This window comes from Cyanistes caeruleus, chromosome 2, assembly GCF_971803275.1.
Source record: "Cyanistes caeruleus chromosome 2, bCyaCae1.hap1.1, whole genome shotgun sequence".
Taxonomy (NCBI): Eukaryota; Metazoa; Chordata; class Aves; order Passeriformes; family Paridae; genus Cyanistes; species Cyanistes caeruleus.
Genome location: NC_141702.1, coordinates 5,059,773 through 5,076,723, shown reverse-complemented (window position 1 = coordinate 5,076,723; position 16,951 = coordinate 5,059,773). Strand labels below are relative to the sequence as shown.

The 16,951-nt window shown below is 41.0% G+C and overlaps 1 protein-coding gene and 1 long non-coding RNA gene across 2 annotated transcripts; both read right to left on the bottom strand.

Moving 5' to 3' along the window:
- Positions 1-5,457: 5,457 nt before the first annotated feature.
- On the bottom strand, positions 5,458-5,705 carry LOC111944123 (uncharacterized). Its single transcript, XR_002871175.2, has 2 exons — positions 5,651-5,705; positions 5,458-5,565 (listed from the first exon to the last, which is right to left on the bottom strand). It is a non-coding gene; the product is annotated as an uncharacterized LOC111944123 (long non-coding RNA).
- Positions 5,706-9,603: 3,898 nt separating this feature from the next.
- Positions 9,604-16,249, bottom strand: LOC111927403 (cysteine-rich venom protein kaouthin-2-like). Its single transcript, XM_023924243.2, has 7 exons — positions 16,190-16,249; positions 14,830-14,949; positions 14,273-14,360; positions 12,989-13,134; positions 12,126-12,220; positions 10,420-10,508; positions 9,604-9,745 (listed from the first exon to the last, which is right to left on the bottom strand). The coding sequence occupies exons 1-7, from the start codon at positions 16,247-16,249 to the stop codon at positions 9,735-9,737; spliced, it is 609 nt and encodes a 202-aa protein (XP_023780011.2). The 3' UTR covers positions 9,604-9,734.
- Between the last annotated feature and the right edge of the window lie 702 nt (positions 16,250-16,951).

Below are 16,951 nucleotides of genomic sequence, written 5' to 3'. Positions count from 1 at the left end.
TTAGAGAAATCTGGGAGGGTGGAAGGTGTCCCTGGAATGATCTTTCAGGCCCCTTCCAACCCAAACCATGCCTCTGATATTTTCACCAAACCACAGCCCCTGCTTGGAACATCTGGAGCTTCAGGGCCCTGAAAACTTCCTTGCAGAATGACAAAGCACAAAATGACCAATCTGGCCTTGAAATAATCACTGATGTAACCAAGACATTTTGGTTTACCAGCAAGAAATTGGTATTTACATTTGAGGAAAAACGCTTATTTTTAGTGAGTCTGTAGCTTGAACTGCTCAGTTTTCCACCAGAGGGCACTCCTATATTTTCGATGAAGACAAGTTTTGGAACAAGACTGAGCAGTTTCGTGTGTGCAGTGCAATTCCAGCTGTGACAGGGCACCGGGAGCAGAAGGACCTTGTTGCACATCCTCCAGTGCTGTCCATCATCTGGAACCCTCCACTGCCACCTGATGGGGCACAGTCAGGCTTCAGAACCCCGTGTGTGCCAGGCTGATGAACACAAAATAAATAACCAGCTCATGCACACTGTGTTTGATATGGCCCAGATTAATTAAGGGATTTGTGTCTTCCTCCTGAGGAGCAGCAAGGCCACCTGTGTCACCAGAGTTGGTACCAGATTTCAGTATTTTCCATGGAATTATTCCATCCCATACAAAGTCCTGTGGTTTTATCTTTGTTCATAAAAATACACATTGTTATAAAAATTAAATCACTTCCACTGTTGATGCAGCTTGGGTTGATTGTGTAGTTTTGGTACTCGGCAGTTTACATCAAAATACAATGCAAAACAACTATTTGCAGCCAAGTCTGTAAAAACTGAAGAATCTGTTGGTTTAGCTGGACTGTGTCCCTGTCAGAGATATATATTGTATGTATATCCCTATGTGTGTGTGCATATATATCCCTATCATATATTACAAGGCTTCTTTTACCCTTTTTTTAGCTTTTTTTACATAGAATGATTTTCAGTAATTAAGGTAATATGAATGAAGACAATCCAGGCACTTTGTTTATTAATGGCAGAAGAGAAAGCTTGATTTTGTGGAGATAAAAATGTTAAAAAAGCTAAGGCTCTGAATAAAATGTTTCAGAAAATTAGAGGTTTGTTTTATTTATGCACACAACGATAAACGAAATTCCTGAATATGGTCTCTCAAGCCTGAATTGTTTCCTAAAGATGTATTAAATCAGGTTCATCCTTTAGTTACTGCAATAGTTGGAAAAGGCAGTTTAAGGAGGAAATAAGATATTTCTGGTGTTTTGACCAAAATATAAATGAACAGAGTAAGCAGAGATTGGAATTATGATGCATTGAGCAGTTTAGATGATCTGGCACCATGTCAAAAGTGACAGATTCTCACAGCTACTCATAAATTGATCAGGTAAATACTTTGCCCTTTCTCTTAAGTCAGAGAGGAGGAACAGCCTGAAATCAGACTGTCACAATGAGCTGTGCTCCAAGGAAATATCTCTGTTAAACTGCACCCAGATGAGAAATTCAGGGCAGAGCCAGGCTGAGCTAACACAGGTGTAAGCACTTGTCATTTTTTAATCCTTTCTTCTCACTTGTATTTTTTCCTATGGACACCTTTGGCACGGTTTCTGTCTGCCACAGTTTTATTTTCCTCACAGCTGGAATAGCTCTGCATTCTATAGCTGTATAAAGGTGACTTTGGCTGCCTGGCTATGTGGTGACTCCTCTCCCCGTGCTCCAGCGAATTCATCAGCCACTTTCTCTGGCCAAATCCATCATTCCTACTGTAATCAAAGGGACATCAAGAATATGGATCTCCTATGAATGCGTGGTGTAGCAGATGATCTCTGTGCCTTCAGGATTTGAATGTGGAGAAACTGGTTCATCTAATGGGACCAGTCACTTCAGTTCTCCGCAGTGTTTCATGACTACTTATATTGAAATATTTCTTAAACTTCTTTTGACCCACTGCAGAAAATGTCTCAGTGTTTGACTGACAGCATCTCCCACTATTCACTCCCTGGCTTTTGATCCAGAACCTTTATTCTCTGCAGACCTCTCACCTTCCAGCTCCACCCCAGCCAGGCCTGCTGTCATCAAAACCAACCTCACTACAGCTGCAGGTCTCTTGAACCTGCAGATGGTGAGGAAAACCTGTCCCTGCCAGAGCATGATCCAGACTGCAAGAGTGGCATTCATCTCACCAGGGCTCTGCTTCAAAGCCATTCTCCTTATGCTGCCTTTAGAGGTAAAGGAGGTACTTCAGGTCTGTATTTCACCTTTTCTTCTTACAGCAGATGCCTGAGGCAGGCTGGATGAGCAGGTAAAGTAAATGACTGCCTTGACATCACCAAGATTTTTTTTGAAAAGGAATTATATGAGTCAAGGCAGTCACTATTCTATATCTCTTTCTGGGTAAGCTTGAGGAAAACAATTGTTTGGGGAAAAGATGTAAGAATATGGATGGTACAATTTGTCTATGATAACTTTTTGGGTCTTAAGGCCACTGGATGGGCTCTGGTCAGTAGAGCTGAACCCTGCTACTTGAACCATGTCTTCCAAGATGCTGAAGGGCCCTTGGCATTCTTAATCTGTCAGACATGCCAAGGCTTTTCTGGAAGGTAATGCTGTTTGGTCTAAGCCAACATTGTGTCAAGGACTATGATTATAAAGGCACAGAAAACCTTTTCAGTGCTCAGATCTGTGTTCTGACTCTGTGTAACCTGTCACTACAGACAGACATGAAAAAAAAAAATGGATGGAAAGGTTTCAAAGGAAAATCTATTAAAAAAAGGCCTGAAATTAAGAATAGATTCAGCTCATGCCATGGAGAAAGCATTTACTTGTCTTATGTAGAATGCCATCAGTGGTGTACCAACCTACAGAGTTTAGGTATCCCCTGAAGTACAGAGGGAAAGTGTTAGACTACAATGGACATGTGATACATCTTCTTATCAGTGAGTTACCCTTGGAGCCTGTTTGGTGGTGTCTCTACAGAGTCTGTAGGAATGATTAAAATGGGCTGTGTTTCCTCTGTGAGAAGCAATGAAAAATCACATATCTCCACGTCTTCAGCTGCTTAGCTACTCACAACTACCTCATGCACACGTGTGTACACACATCTCCCGTTCCTGCCTGGCTCTTGGGGCTGTTTTGGGTGTGCACTGCAGTTGTTGATGTGTTTCCTGGCCATGAGGAGGGACAGCAGTGCACACACCCTATGTATTCCATGTGTGGGGAATATTCAGGCATGCTGCATCACTGCTATTTTGTCTTTGAAACATGCCTGCTGCTTCCCCAGAACTGAGCTGATGCACTCATTCATATTGATATTCCTGAGGTTTTCATGGGAAAACTCATTTGATTTGGTTGAACCCAGAAGCTGTGTGGTCCATCTTGGCTAAGCAGAGCCTTCAGTGCTAAACCTGTACAGTCTTGTTTCATGTTAACTGGAAATGGGTGAGCCAGCTGGCAATTATATTTTAGCCTAAATGACCTTGTTATTTGCTGTTATTTCCTTAAATCGAGCAGAAAGGCATCCTATGCATTGTGTATCACCTCCTGGCAGGTGATGAGCCTCTTGCTCCCATCCACTGCTGGCAAAGCAGGTCTGATGCTGCAGTTATGAAGTGAACAAAGACAGCAGGGGCTCAGGGAAGATGCTTTATGCAGAGGATAAGATCAGGCTCAGACACAGAGCTGCTTGGGGCGATGCATTATTAAATGCTATCTGCTGATGCACTCCTTCTGTAGAAGCCGATTAATGACATCCCACTTTATTATTCCTTATCTTTTATCTCCACCTTGTTTCACAGATGTAGCCAGCAGTACATGGCACTAACCACAGACCCGTGGCACTCATTAGATGGTGACTGCTCCTCACAAGTGCCATCAGACCTGCAATTCCTGATTTTCCTAACAATGCTGGTTAACATGTTGCTGTGTCGCTGTTCAGGCTACCATGGTGGTGTCAGTCTCAAACCAGCTTATCTTTTACTTATAGTTTCCTTTGACACCTTCCTCTGATAAGATGGGAGATAAACACATGACAGGCTCTGCAATGTAATCCCTTGGCACTAAAATCTTAGCAGTAGCTCTGTAGAGGGGTTTCATCTAATGAGTGCTTCTTTTGACCTGCTTTCTACTTCGTTTGAGGATTGCAGCTGCAGATCTTAAGGCATGTTTAAACCAGAAACACAATCTTGTTTAGCTGCTCCCCATACCTCAGCAAGTGTTGTGTCTGTGTGAATGTGGGTGTTTGATTTCAGCAGCTACACAGTACAGGAAAGTCAAGCACATCCACTTACTTACAGTCCTGCTTTTAGCTCTGGTGCTGGGATTAGAGGAGAGCAGCTACCCCCTTTAAGAGAAAACTAATCAGAGGAATATTTTTCTGTCAGCTGAAAGATAGCTTGAAGATATTTTCTTGAAGATATCTATCTTCCTGGTTACTTCTTATCACAACCAGATATGGATTTGCTGAGGAGGGAGAAAAAACAGGATTAGGGAAAGGTGGCATCTTTTTAGCACTGGTGGTAGTGATGTGAGCTTTGTGTGACCAAAGCCTCAAGGTCTGTCCCTAATCCCAGGGCTGCACCTAATTCTGGGAGCTCTATATTCACTACCAAACCATGGTCTTAAGCACCACATCTTCACATTTTCTGTGATTCCATCATTTCCGTGGCCAGTCTGTTCCAATGCCTGACCACTCTTTCAGTCCAGAAATTTTTCCCAATATCTAATCTAAACCTACACTGGCAAAACTTGACAACATTTCCTTTTGTCCTACCTTGTCCTGAATTATTTCTGTGGCTGGCTGTCTCAGTGCCAGCCAGGCTGTGCATCATTTTCTGCCAGGTTAGGAAGTGAGATCAATTCAATAAGGAGGAAATGTAGTGGTGGCACTGGGGATGATCTTCCTCTTCCAACCTGTGTAACCCATCTCAGGTAACTTCACTTCCACAATGAGGTCAGAACAGCATTAACAGCAAAACTGATGGCAAAACTGACAGCAATTTTTTTTATACTAAATTATAATCCCAGCAAACGATGGCCAAATGTATTATAGACAGGGTAATAAACATTTTAAGCTGAGAAAGTAAAGAGTTTTTATTAACATACTACAGCTAGTGCTGGTTTGTGGACAGGCTGAGACTGAGATTAAAGGCTCCCTACTGACAGCTCAGGGAGAAATACAGCAGCTTAAATACAAATGCCCTAACTGCCTCTAATAGCACTCTGCCATGCCTAGGGAAATCTTTAACCCTTGTGTATACCCCAGCACGGAAGGAGGAAGAGGATTAAAACTTTGATTCTTATTAAATTGAAATAGGTCACTTCTTGCTCAGTCATTTGTTGCAATTAGCATCTAATTTGGAGACACTTCCCTCTCGTGTGAGTCACTCTGTGGGCAGCCTGGGTGCCAAACAGAGGATTGTGGGTGGCACAACTGGATTTCAGCATGCAAAATGTCAGGTTCTGGAGCATTTATTGTATCAGCGAGGGCACAGATGTTCTCAGGCCCCTCTATGATCTCAACATGCTTCTCCTGAGTATAGACAAGAAGTTTTCTTTTCCAGCTACAAAATGATAAAATGATAAATTACAAACATGTCAGTCTATCTATAGATTATTTCTGTTTTCTTTACATTTTGTCTTTCTTACCTGTTCAGCAATCTGATACAGCAGAGCAGATGGACAGTGACACAAAGTCAGGAAATCCACCTGAAAATGCCCAATTAGAGTTAGTACAATGTTAATTTCTTCACTGTATAACACTTGTCTAAAAATCTTAGCTATGGCTAAATGTTGCAGAGAAAATCAATAAGGATTATCTCCATACAAGTAGAAAAGGCAGCACCTTTCTGCCTATCTGACAATATTTCAAGTGCAACAGTCTCATTTTTTTTAAGGTCATTGTAAAAGACATCAAATCTGGAGAAGGAACAAACTCAGTTCTGCCTGCCACAAGATTTTTCCAACTGCCATTAAGGGATATTCTCTTTGTAATGGCAAGGGACAGGACATTGCCTTGGCTGAACTGTCCACATCACCATGTTCCTGTTAAACCACTCCACAAGTGAGATGATTCTTGCACTTAGAGACGAATTTATTCCAAACTAATCTGCAGTCAGAATGTTGCACTAGGTAGGTCCCCTCTATAACTGAATTTATCCTATCCCATCCCATCCCATCCCATCCCATCCCATCCCATCCCATCCCATCCCGTATTTTCCCACAATGAACCAGGAGGTTCATGTGGGGCACTGTTCAGGCCCTGTCCCAAAGCATCCAGCTCTCTGCAAGGAGCTCCCTCAGGAGCAGGTGAGAAGGAGGAATGGGAAATAATCCCTTTGCACATGCCTTACCCTGGCATCTCCTTGTTTGCTCTGGATCCTTGCTAAAGGTAGGCAGGGTATCAAGGGTTTCTCTTTGAAAGGTGGAAGGAAACGGGAGCAGGATGTGCTAGGAGGAAAGCCTGATTTGCTGTGGGGATCTCAGTGATGACTGGAGCCATCAGGGACAAGGCAAACTGCCATGCAATATGTTAGGAAGTGTATATTATAATGGCTTTTAAGTCTTTTACCAGCACTGCCTGATTGCAACATGGCCCTTTGCTATCATAGTCAATCACTAAATATTTCTCATGCCCTAGAAAAAATAGCTGGGCCTGTGGTTTTAAAGCACATGGCACAAGATTGTGTTTCCAGGCAGTTCTGGAATATCTCCAGTGAGGAGACTCCATACCCTCTCTGGTCTCTGTTCAGTGCTCGGTCACTGCACAGGGAAGAAGTTCTGCCTCCTGTTCAGGTGGAACTTGCTGGGATCAATCCCTGCCCATTCCTCTGGTGCCATTGCTGGATCCCTCTGGAGCAGAGCCTGGGCCCTGCTCTGAGCCCTCCCTGCTCACAGGGACACCCAGGGATGAGGTTCCCTCTCAGCTGGGGCTCCCCTCGAGGCTGAACAGCCCCAGCCCCCTCAGCCTTTCCTGGGCAGGGAGATGCTCCAGTCCCTCCATCATCTTTGTCACTGGGCACTGGACCCATTCCAGGAGCTCCAGGTCTCTCTGGTCCTGAGGAGCCCAGAACTGGACACTGCACTCCAGATGTGCCTCCCAGGTCTTCTTGCTCACCGGGCACACTCCTGGGTCAAGGACATCTTATCATCCAGCAGGACCCTGAGGTGCCAGAGGTCTCTGTCTCCTCCTCCAGCTCAGGATCATCCGTGGATGTGCGTGCCCAGTTGTGTGGATGTGCCGTGTTTTAGTACTTTCATCTGAACCACATCTCTTGATTTTGTTACTGAAGGCATCACCACATCATCATCTGAGTGACTCACTGAAGAGAGCTTGTTTTAGCTCATGAAGGATCCATGCTGATATTTAATACTCTACTGGTTACAAAATGGCAAGTAAAAATTTTTTCCATTATCTTCCTGGAGATCTAAACTAAGCTTATTGACCTTTATGCCCTGGATGTGTGATGATTGATTTTTACCTTATTACACTTTTTTCCTCTTATGAGTGACTGAGAAATGAGTTCTTTTGGCTCAAGTTGCAGTGGAAGGTAACAGAAATCACTACAGGAAGGACACTGAAGGGCTGGAGCACATCCAGAGAAGGGAACAGGGCTGGGAAAGGGTCTGGAGCACAGCTCTGATGAGGAGCAGCTGAGGGAGCTGGGGGGGCTCAGATTGGAGAAAAGAAGGCTCAGGGGGGACCTTCTCACTCTTTACAACTCCCTATAAAGAGACTGTAATCACATGGGGTCGGTCTCTGCTCCCAGGTAACAAACAAGAGGACAAGAGGAAATGGCTTCAAGCTGTGCCAAAGGAGGTTTAGATTGGATACTGGCAAAAAATTTCTTCACAGAAGGGTTGTCAAGCATTGGAACAGGTGTTGGAATCAGCATCCCTGTAAGTATTCAAGAAACATGCACCTCTGGTTCTTAGGGACATGGTTTAGTGGTGGACCTGGTAGTGATATGTAAATTTTTGGACTCAATGATCTTAGAGATCTTCTCCAGCCTTAATGATTCTATGATTTCTCAAGCCACTTCTTGAGATAAAGGAGTTTTTCATGAGTGAGGATAATGGTTCTGCCCACTTCCTTATTGATGACACTGGTTAACAATTACAATATAATAATTCTTACTTAGACCTGTGCTAATTATTTCAGTGCATAGTAAGTCAAGCTCCAGCACTCACACCTCTGCCCTGGCATTGCTTAATCTTCTTTTAGAGTTGCCTCCAGCTGAGAGGGCAGTGTGCCATGGAAAAGTGGTGGAGATGAACAAGAAGAAAAACACAACCTAAATAATAAGCACTTTGAGTTGTGAAATTGAACATTTAACTTAATACTTGTATTTCACACTAGAAAAAATGCCACTGGAATGAAGGAGGCAGAAATGTGTGATGAAATTATTCTGTGCAAAGGACTCTGGGACTTGAAATCTAAATTATGACAGCAACTTCCTTACTAAAAGGGGACTGGAATGTGCAACCTTTTTAAGGTGAGACTTAAATAAAATTTAGCCCCCTTGTTGACTGCACAGAAGAGCACCTGTTTCCCAAAGGTCACAGAGTGGGGATTGCAGGTTATTTATGCTATTTGTTATTTCTCTCTGAAAGGGAGTCTGAAAGGGATGGAGGGTTGCTTGCCTGACTTCTGTTTTTGCCTAGGAAATCTCACAAGACCTGTTTCTGCTCATGCTGATAAATATTTAGGCTCCCTTCAACACTTAATGCTAATAAAGTTACAATGATGGTGAAGTTTAGAGAATTTTATTTCTTGGTAATAAGAAAGAATGAAAATTATGATGAACAGGTCAGTGAAGAATGATTAGTTTAGAGACTGATACAGCAAAAGAAGATATTAAAAATTTTTGGAACACATGTCTACTTGTTATGAAAAACAAAGTTTCCAAATGCAGGGACCTTCCCCCTTTTGATTATCTGTTGTTGGGAATTAAGCCCTTTTCTCAGACACTCCTTTTTCTTTACAAGGCAGGTTTAGTTACCTGTACTTAAATGCAATCTAGCACTACTAACAGGAGTCTTAATTTAAATTAACTACATTTAGTTTGTTTCTTTGGGGTATTTTTTGTGTTTTTTCACAACTGAGCATTTTACAGTAGAACATATGCCAGCAACAGATTCTAAACCAGAATAGATCTAGAGGAAACTGCTCTGTCCTCCTAATTTCTTTTAAGAATTACATATTTCAAGCAATCCTGTTTATCTTGTGGTCCTGTTAACAGTACAATAGTTTAAATTTTCAATCAAGTTAAAAGTAGTTACGTGACCAAGCACTATCCATCTATGCCAAGAACATAATAAACATATGGAACCACAGACCTTTAAAAAATGTTTATTAGATAACATTTTGGGAAAAGAAAGATGAGAAAAGCTAATAATTAAATATATCTGGTAAACAAACAACAAATTTAAATTAAGATTTCTACCATATTCTGGACCATTATATAAATAGAATATATACATCATCCTACAGATTTTTCTTGTGTGAGTCACTGTACTCAAGTCAGTCCTTCTGCACATGTTAGAGAGGCAGGATGAAATCAATGTTTGTGGAAGAATTCATTAAGGAGATTGATGTCCAGGAAGGTAAAAATTGAGCCTGTTATTTTATTCCAGTTTTGAATTGACAAGAGCAGAGAAGTGGCCTTGACAAAGCTCTGGGTACATCCTGGACACTTTGCCAGGAGTTTTGGAAAAAAGCATCTTCAAACTTTCAAGGGTTGGCTGAAAATGATTTGAAACACAAAATTAATCATGAGTGGGAAGTGAAAACCCACCACATCTTTCAGAATAATTATTCATCAACATTATTTTCTCTCTAATGTTTTCCTCTCTGTTGCCATTTACTCCCCAGCAGCATCCGAACCTCTAATTTAGACACACATAGAAAATACATGGCTCTCTCAAGGAGACTTCTCACTTAACCATAAAGGAGTTCTAAAGCTCTCTCTTTATACTAAAGCTTGTGGTGAGAATTTGGTTAATTCCATAACAGAAGACAGGAAGTAATTCTTGCATTGTTGGTGTCAGCCCATACGTTTCTATTTCCTATTAGAATTCTAAAAGCTCAGGTCTGCCACTTGCTCTTATCAAGTGTGTTGCTACTTCCATTTGATCTGCCACTATTGTTAAGAGGATGAAGAAGGAAAAAAAAGGTAAAGAAGTCCCCTCCTTCCCTAGAATTTCTTTGGCTCAAGGATGAAATTGATCTCTCCCAGTCATGGAAAAGTGTTATCTCACATAGGTAAAGAAGAAATGAGATTCCCTGATAGTGATTCTGGCCTAGTATTTCAGCAAATATTTTTTTAAAAAAATAAGTTTGCATAAATTAATTGTTGCTTAGGTTTTTTTTAAAATATCACTTTACCCAGGTCACAATTAAAATGCCTGGAACTTACTGCATAATCCATCCTCACAGGCATTGGGGCAATCCCCGCAGGGCTCTCCTTCCTTGTAGGGTGTCTTCATTGAACTTATTAGGTTTCCCCTGAAACATCAATGTTGCCAACATCAGCTATGAAGTCACTACACCATATCTGAGAGGAAAACTAAGTTATAAAGATGTTTAGATTTACCCTAAGTTACTTATGCAACTTACTGCTACATTTACTCTCTGGTTATATGCCAATCAATTTTCACCTGTGTGCTGGGTTTGTTTGGAAGTGCTTTGGCAGTGGGCAGGGAGGGGGAGGAATTTGGTGGGTGAGGAATTTAGAGGGATGGCTTTTCTCAGAAGACACCAGAGGCTGTCTCTATCCCACACAGGGCCAATGTTGGCCAGCTCCAAGTTGGACCCATGTGATGGTGAGAGTGGCTCTGTGATAACACATTCAAGGGAGGGTAAATTCTGCATGCAACAACAGCCAGAAGAAAGGAGTGAGAATGTGTGAGAGAAACCACTCTGCAGACACCCAGGTCAGTGCAGAAGGAGAGGCAGGAGGTGACCCAGGCACTGGAGCTGAGATTCCCTGGTGCAGCCCATGGAGAGGCAGCTGTGCCCCTGCAGCCCACGGATGTCCATGGGGATGGAATGCAGGTGGAGGACCCACACTGGAGCAGGAGGATGCCTGAAGGAGGCTGTGATCCCATGGGAAGCCCTCACTGGATCAGGCTCCTGACTGGACTTGTGACCCTGTGGAGGACACATGTTGCAGCTGTCTGATCCTGAAGGAATGGAAACATGGAGGGAATCCATGCTGGAGAAGTTTAGGAAGAACTTCAGCCTGTGGGAAGGACCAAACTGAACTTCATGGAGAACTGTCCTCTGTGAGCAGGACCCCACAAGGGAGTGGGGGAAGAGCATGGGGAGGAAGGATTGGCAGAAATGGCATGAGATGAACTGACCAGAGCCCCCAGTTCCATCCCATTGTGCTGCTGAGTGGGAGGAGGTAGAGAAAACTGGGAGTCAAGCTGGGCTTGGAAGGAAGGCAGGGGCTACTAGGAGGTGCTTTAGATTTGGTTTTACTTCTTATTATCCTAGTCTGATTTGGTTAGTAATAAATTAAGTTAATATTCCCAATCTGAACCCTTTTTTTCCATGACAGTAACTGATGAGTGAACTCCCCTGACCTCATCCTGACTCATGAACTTTTTGCTATATTTTTTAATTACTCTGTGCTGTTGAGGAGGACTCAGAGAGTCTGGGTGAGCTATTGATGGTCAGTCAAGGTCAACTCACAACAAGATACTGTGAATGTGGAAATTAATTTTAGGCACTATTTGAAATCATCACTTTACCTTAACATTCCTGTTAAGGATTTTTGGTATTAATTATAGACTTCACTGTACTGTACATATTGGTATGCCTTTCTGAACTGAGATTTCAAGTAGAAAGTGCAAAATATTTATTTCTAATTAACTATTACGAAAATTAGGATTTTTAGGCAAGTGACATTTAATCTAAAAATCAGTGTCCCTTTTATATGTTTTATGCATTTTCTTGTTTGACAACTCTTTTCATGAGTAAGTTTCTGTCTTTTCATATTCCTAATACAGGCTTCAAACCTCTTTCTCAGGTATTGGTGATGTGCCCTGTTACAAATTTCACCAAGTCCTGACTAATTTTGATAGTGTAAGAAGAACCAAAATCAGAATCAATACGTACGCGGGGCAGTACTGGCAGACGTAAAAGTAACTGTATGTAGTGTTGCTACAGAAAGCAAAACCACATCCAATTTTATAGGAATTGTGCCAAACCATCTGTAGGTATAAGAATAAAAATCATGTGAGTATGAAAAACATACATTTGAAAATAATTTAAATACAATGTGCATCACAGAAATGTTTGCAATGACGTTAAGTCACTTTTTTTACCTTTTATAGTAAAAATATGAGCCCCATTTTACTGAAAATCTGTTTTCACCCTTATTCAACCAAAGAATATTGGGGCTATAACAATAATAATTCCAGACACATGTTTATAAAACCTTTGATTTTGTATTTATGTCTTCGTTCAATTGAAACTGTTAATGTAGGAATGATGATGTAAAATTTTGTATCCTGTGCTTTGTGCAGATACCGTAGAAGTTTAGGACAGGTCATTGTCCAACTCCTCTGACTCAAAAGAACTCTGTTGACTGCAACAAAACTATTTATATTTCCTTGCTGATACTTTAATAATCCTGTTTTTCCAGCATCTGGGCAATTTTCAGATGTTAAACAAATTGGTTTAACAAATAAAAAATAGGTTGCTACTTCCTGAAGTCTTGAAATATCAGTATCTTTACTCATTACTCCTACATACACTTAGACTGTTATTTTCATTTTAATATTGTTACTTTACCTATTATTTTCATTCTAATTCTGTTCCTTTGAAAGTTTTCATAAATGTTTGGTTGGAATAACTCTCATGTCTCCATTTTATTTATTTCTATTAAAGTTGAGAGGGAAAAACTTGCTTAGCTAACATTTATTCCTTCAGCCTGAAATATATATAGATATATATATATATACATAAAATACATCTACCTGAGTGTAATGACCAAACATAGCACCTTTTGGTTTTGCCCCAATTCCATATTCAAAATTTTTCTTCTCATTGTACCAGGCCTGAAGAACATCTGCCCATGAGAACGGGGCAGAGGACATGAAGAGATTTTCACCACAAAGTACATCTGAAAAAAGAATGGTGCTGAGAAGAAATGCATGGAGAAATACACACAGAGAAAAAAACTCCAACAAAACAAACAAGCAGAAGGTGGGATGATTTCCATAGAAATTCTCATCCTAAATGGGGAAGCAAGATGTTTGTTTTTTTTTATTCCAGCTGAGTGACATCACCCTTTGTAAATACTGAAGGTGTCACTTGACCAGGTTGCAGCACGGCTGGTTTGGCTGATGGCTGGTTCTTGACAGACATTCTGTATGACTAAAGGAACACCTGCACTGGTACATCCCAGGTTCATGACTGTAATTTTGCTATTTGGAAGTTGCCAACTTCCAAATAATCATATGTCCAAATAATGAGTAATAATCATTACCCAGGTCATGGCCCAGTAATCTTGGGAAAAGCCCAATAATCCAAATTTTACTCCTGGAACACAAGAAGTCTGTACTGCCCTTATCTACTGCTTTTATCCAGGTCTAGGCCCACTGCTTTGGTCCTCAAATGGGATTCACCCTGGAAACAAACAGAGGATTTGGATTTTAGGAGAAAATATTGACAGGACTGTCCACATCTTAGGCATGGTGTGGGCAAAAGTCAGTCAACAGCACATTGGGCTGTTAACATGGTACAGCTGTAAATTCAATATCCAGTGTCTGACTGAAGTGTTAATCTGAACCTCAAAGACAGGTTTAGATTGCAATTTTCCAGATGATTTAAAAACTCTAAGTCTGGTCTGAGTTGCTGTGCTCAGCACCACCAGTTTTACAATTTTGCCCCTTTCTTCCCAGACATTTCAAACCAGCACATGTAAACTGGTTTCTGCACTAAACTGGCTCTAGATCTCTAGATTTGCTTTCTTCTGGTGGGTGTTTTAGGAGAATATTTATCATTGTGATATAGTTTTTTTATCTGCTCTAGAAAATGGGATATAGCTACGTAAAACTGGGATGAAAATAGGATTGAACTTGTCTCACTCACTGGGCAGATTTCTACCTAGAAATTTCCCTTTTTCATGTGACCAAAAAAAAAAAAAAAAATCAATATGGAATTAAAATTGCATCTCATTTCCCCCCAGAAAGCAAAACCCCAAACTGGTCACATCAATAATGTGTGACACTGTTCAGTTCCACTCATGCTTCACTTACTGGTTCTCCTCAGATTAGGGGGACTGTGCCTTAAAGTACATTGATTGGCCCAATTTTGGGCATTCTCTGCAGCTGGAGGACACCATTCCTTAATGGAAGAAGAAAATATCTGTCACATACCTATGAATAACCCCTCATGAAGGAACAGCATTTAGAAATTACATTTAAATAAGAAAAAAGTCAAATGCAAAATCCTTGTCATCTTATTTTTTTGAGGGGAGAGGTAGGAGCAAAATTACTGTGCACCAAGGGAATAGAAACTGTGAAGCCTGATGAAGAATGCATCAGAAAGAAATTAATTATGCTATGGATCTTTCTTCTCCTTCTAATTTTACTTCCAAAGAGACATTGCTGTTGATATACCACCAAATTTTCAGAATTTGTTTCTTCCACCTGCCCAGCCTTATGTTTCTCTTGGTGCTGATTGTTCTCAGTCCTTAGGAAAGGTCTGGAGAAGGAATCTGTGGCTAAATAAAATAATCTGACCCTGCATACAGTCTTGTCTCTCTCACAGAGCCCACTACTCATTAAAAATAGATTTACAGCACACAACTTACCATCTTCATCATATTGCTGGCAGTTGGTTTTACTCCTCTCCTGAGGGCATTATGTCTGTCAACAATCAGCTTTTGCTGCTCTGCTCTGCTGCTTGACAGAGCACTGAGAGCTTCAGCTTCCTAAATTAAAAAAAAACAAAAACAAAAGAAGATGTATTTCTGTTTTATTTGAATGTAACTAAATCCTGCATCCTGTGTAGCAAATATTAAAATACCAAAATTTCATTATCAGCTAAGGAAATAATACATGGGGGGGAAGAAGGACTGTGGTCTGCTTTGTCTCCTGTCTCCAGGGGTGTGTCCATGTGGAGCAGCATTTTGGTGGTTCCAGGGTGTAGTTAGCAGTTAGGCAACACAACCAGACTTATTTACCAATATTATAATTTCCTAATGAGGTTTTGTGGAAAGAGGATCTAAAAATCATCTGCATGTATGAATTGTGGTTATGATGTGTTTCTTTTCTAGTTTTGAACATCCCTATGAATGTTTTTCTATTGAAGAAATCTGTTTAATAACAGGATCACCTCAGGCCTCTTGTGGTACTTCATCAGGATATCCCATTGAGCAGAAATGTTTATATCTTTCATGCCATATATTTTTTCCAAGTTATAACTGATAAAATTTCTCATGCTTTTCATATATTCTCTAATTAAAAAATAGCCATGTGAGGAACTCAGCCTGCTCTTTAGGTCTATTCCCAACTAGTCTAGACTGCAACACTGAGAGAAGAAATTGAAGAACTGGGGGGAAATGCAGGCAAGGCATAGGTCACATCCAGTGTTTCTGATGCAGAAGTAGCAAACTACAGATTTCAGGCTAAGTTTGGGTTGGGAGGAACCACTCTGTGTGTGCATTTGGGGTGTTAATTTAGCTGTTTGAGGGAAATCAGGGATACAGGTGGAGCAGATGGGACTCTGAGCAAAGGGAGAGGCAATACCTCAGGACCTGTAAGGAGAAAAAGGGAGAGAGGTAATTAAATGATATCTGTAAACCTGTATGGAATTAATGGGAAAAGTGCTGGATGTTTAGGAGGTCCTGATTACTGGATTTGTCTATGGAAACTTCTGGAAAATGCATTTATCTCTGACCCAACTTATGAGTAATGTTGAATCTTTAGATGTTTATTTTTTATGCAAATGTGGAACTAGACAACTGCTTTGAAATGAAGCAGACTTCAAGGATAAATGCTTTCCAGATCCTAAATATCTAATACTTCAAGGGTAAATGCTTTCCAGATCCTAAATACCTCATCAGACTCTTCGTGCACATGTTTGGTATGCATAGGAAAAGCCATATTCTGTGGGTCTACAGGTGCCTCAGGGCCCACTCAAATTTTACAAACAAGAGAAATGTATTCTACCTGTCCAGTGGAGGGAGGCAGCACAGCTGTGAAACACAGGAACACCACTGGCAGAATCATCTCTGAAAAGGTGAGAATGAGGAATTAATTTATTTTTACAGAGCTTTCTTTTCTCTGAATACAAAATACATTTTTCTCCTATGTGTTTGCTGGCTTTTGCTCAACTTCCTTCCTTCCTTCCTTCCCATCCACTTTTAGCACTAAAATAATAAAATTAATTTCTCCTCTTCATTTCCAAATTTCTATGAACCAACTGCTTTTAACATCTCATACTTCCTGATGTAGCTGATATCTCCACAGGTATCCACAGGTATTTTTGCTGCCCTTCCTGCAGGAAGATTATTGCTCAGTTTCAAACTGCAGGATGGGATGGGATGCTGCTCTTAGCTTGTTCCTGTGTCTAGGTGAGTCTGAAAATTCCCCTGCTCCCCTCTGTCTGCTCTGACTGGAGTGCTTTGGTTGAAAGTGGCATCAGACACTGAGTCCATGTGATCTCTGCAGTTGGGTGAAGGAATCAGGATTCAAAACCCACTGAAGGATTGATGATCCAGCACTGTGAAATCTTGCATGTGAGCTGAGGCAGAACTGGGAAAGACCTGTTTCAGGAAGCTTTTTTGGTATTATTAGTTTCAAGACAAATCTTGGTTATATTACAAGTAATAAGAAATGAAAACAGAAATTAGAACTTTCTCTAACACTGTGATTCTTGGTATTTCCTCTGCAGGGCCAGGGGTAGGACTTTGATGCTCCTGGTGGGTCCCA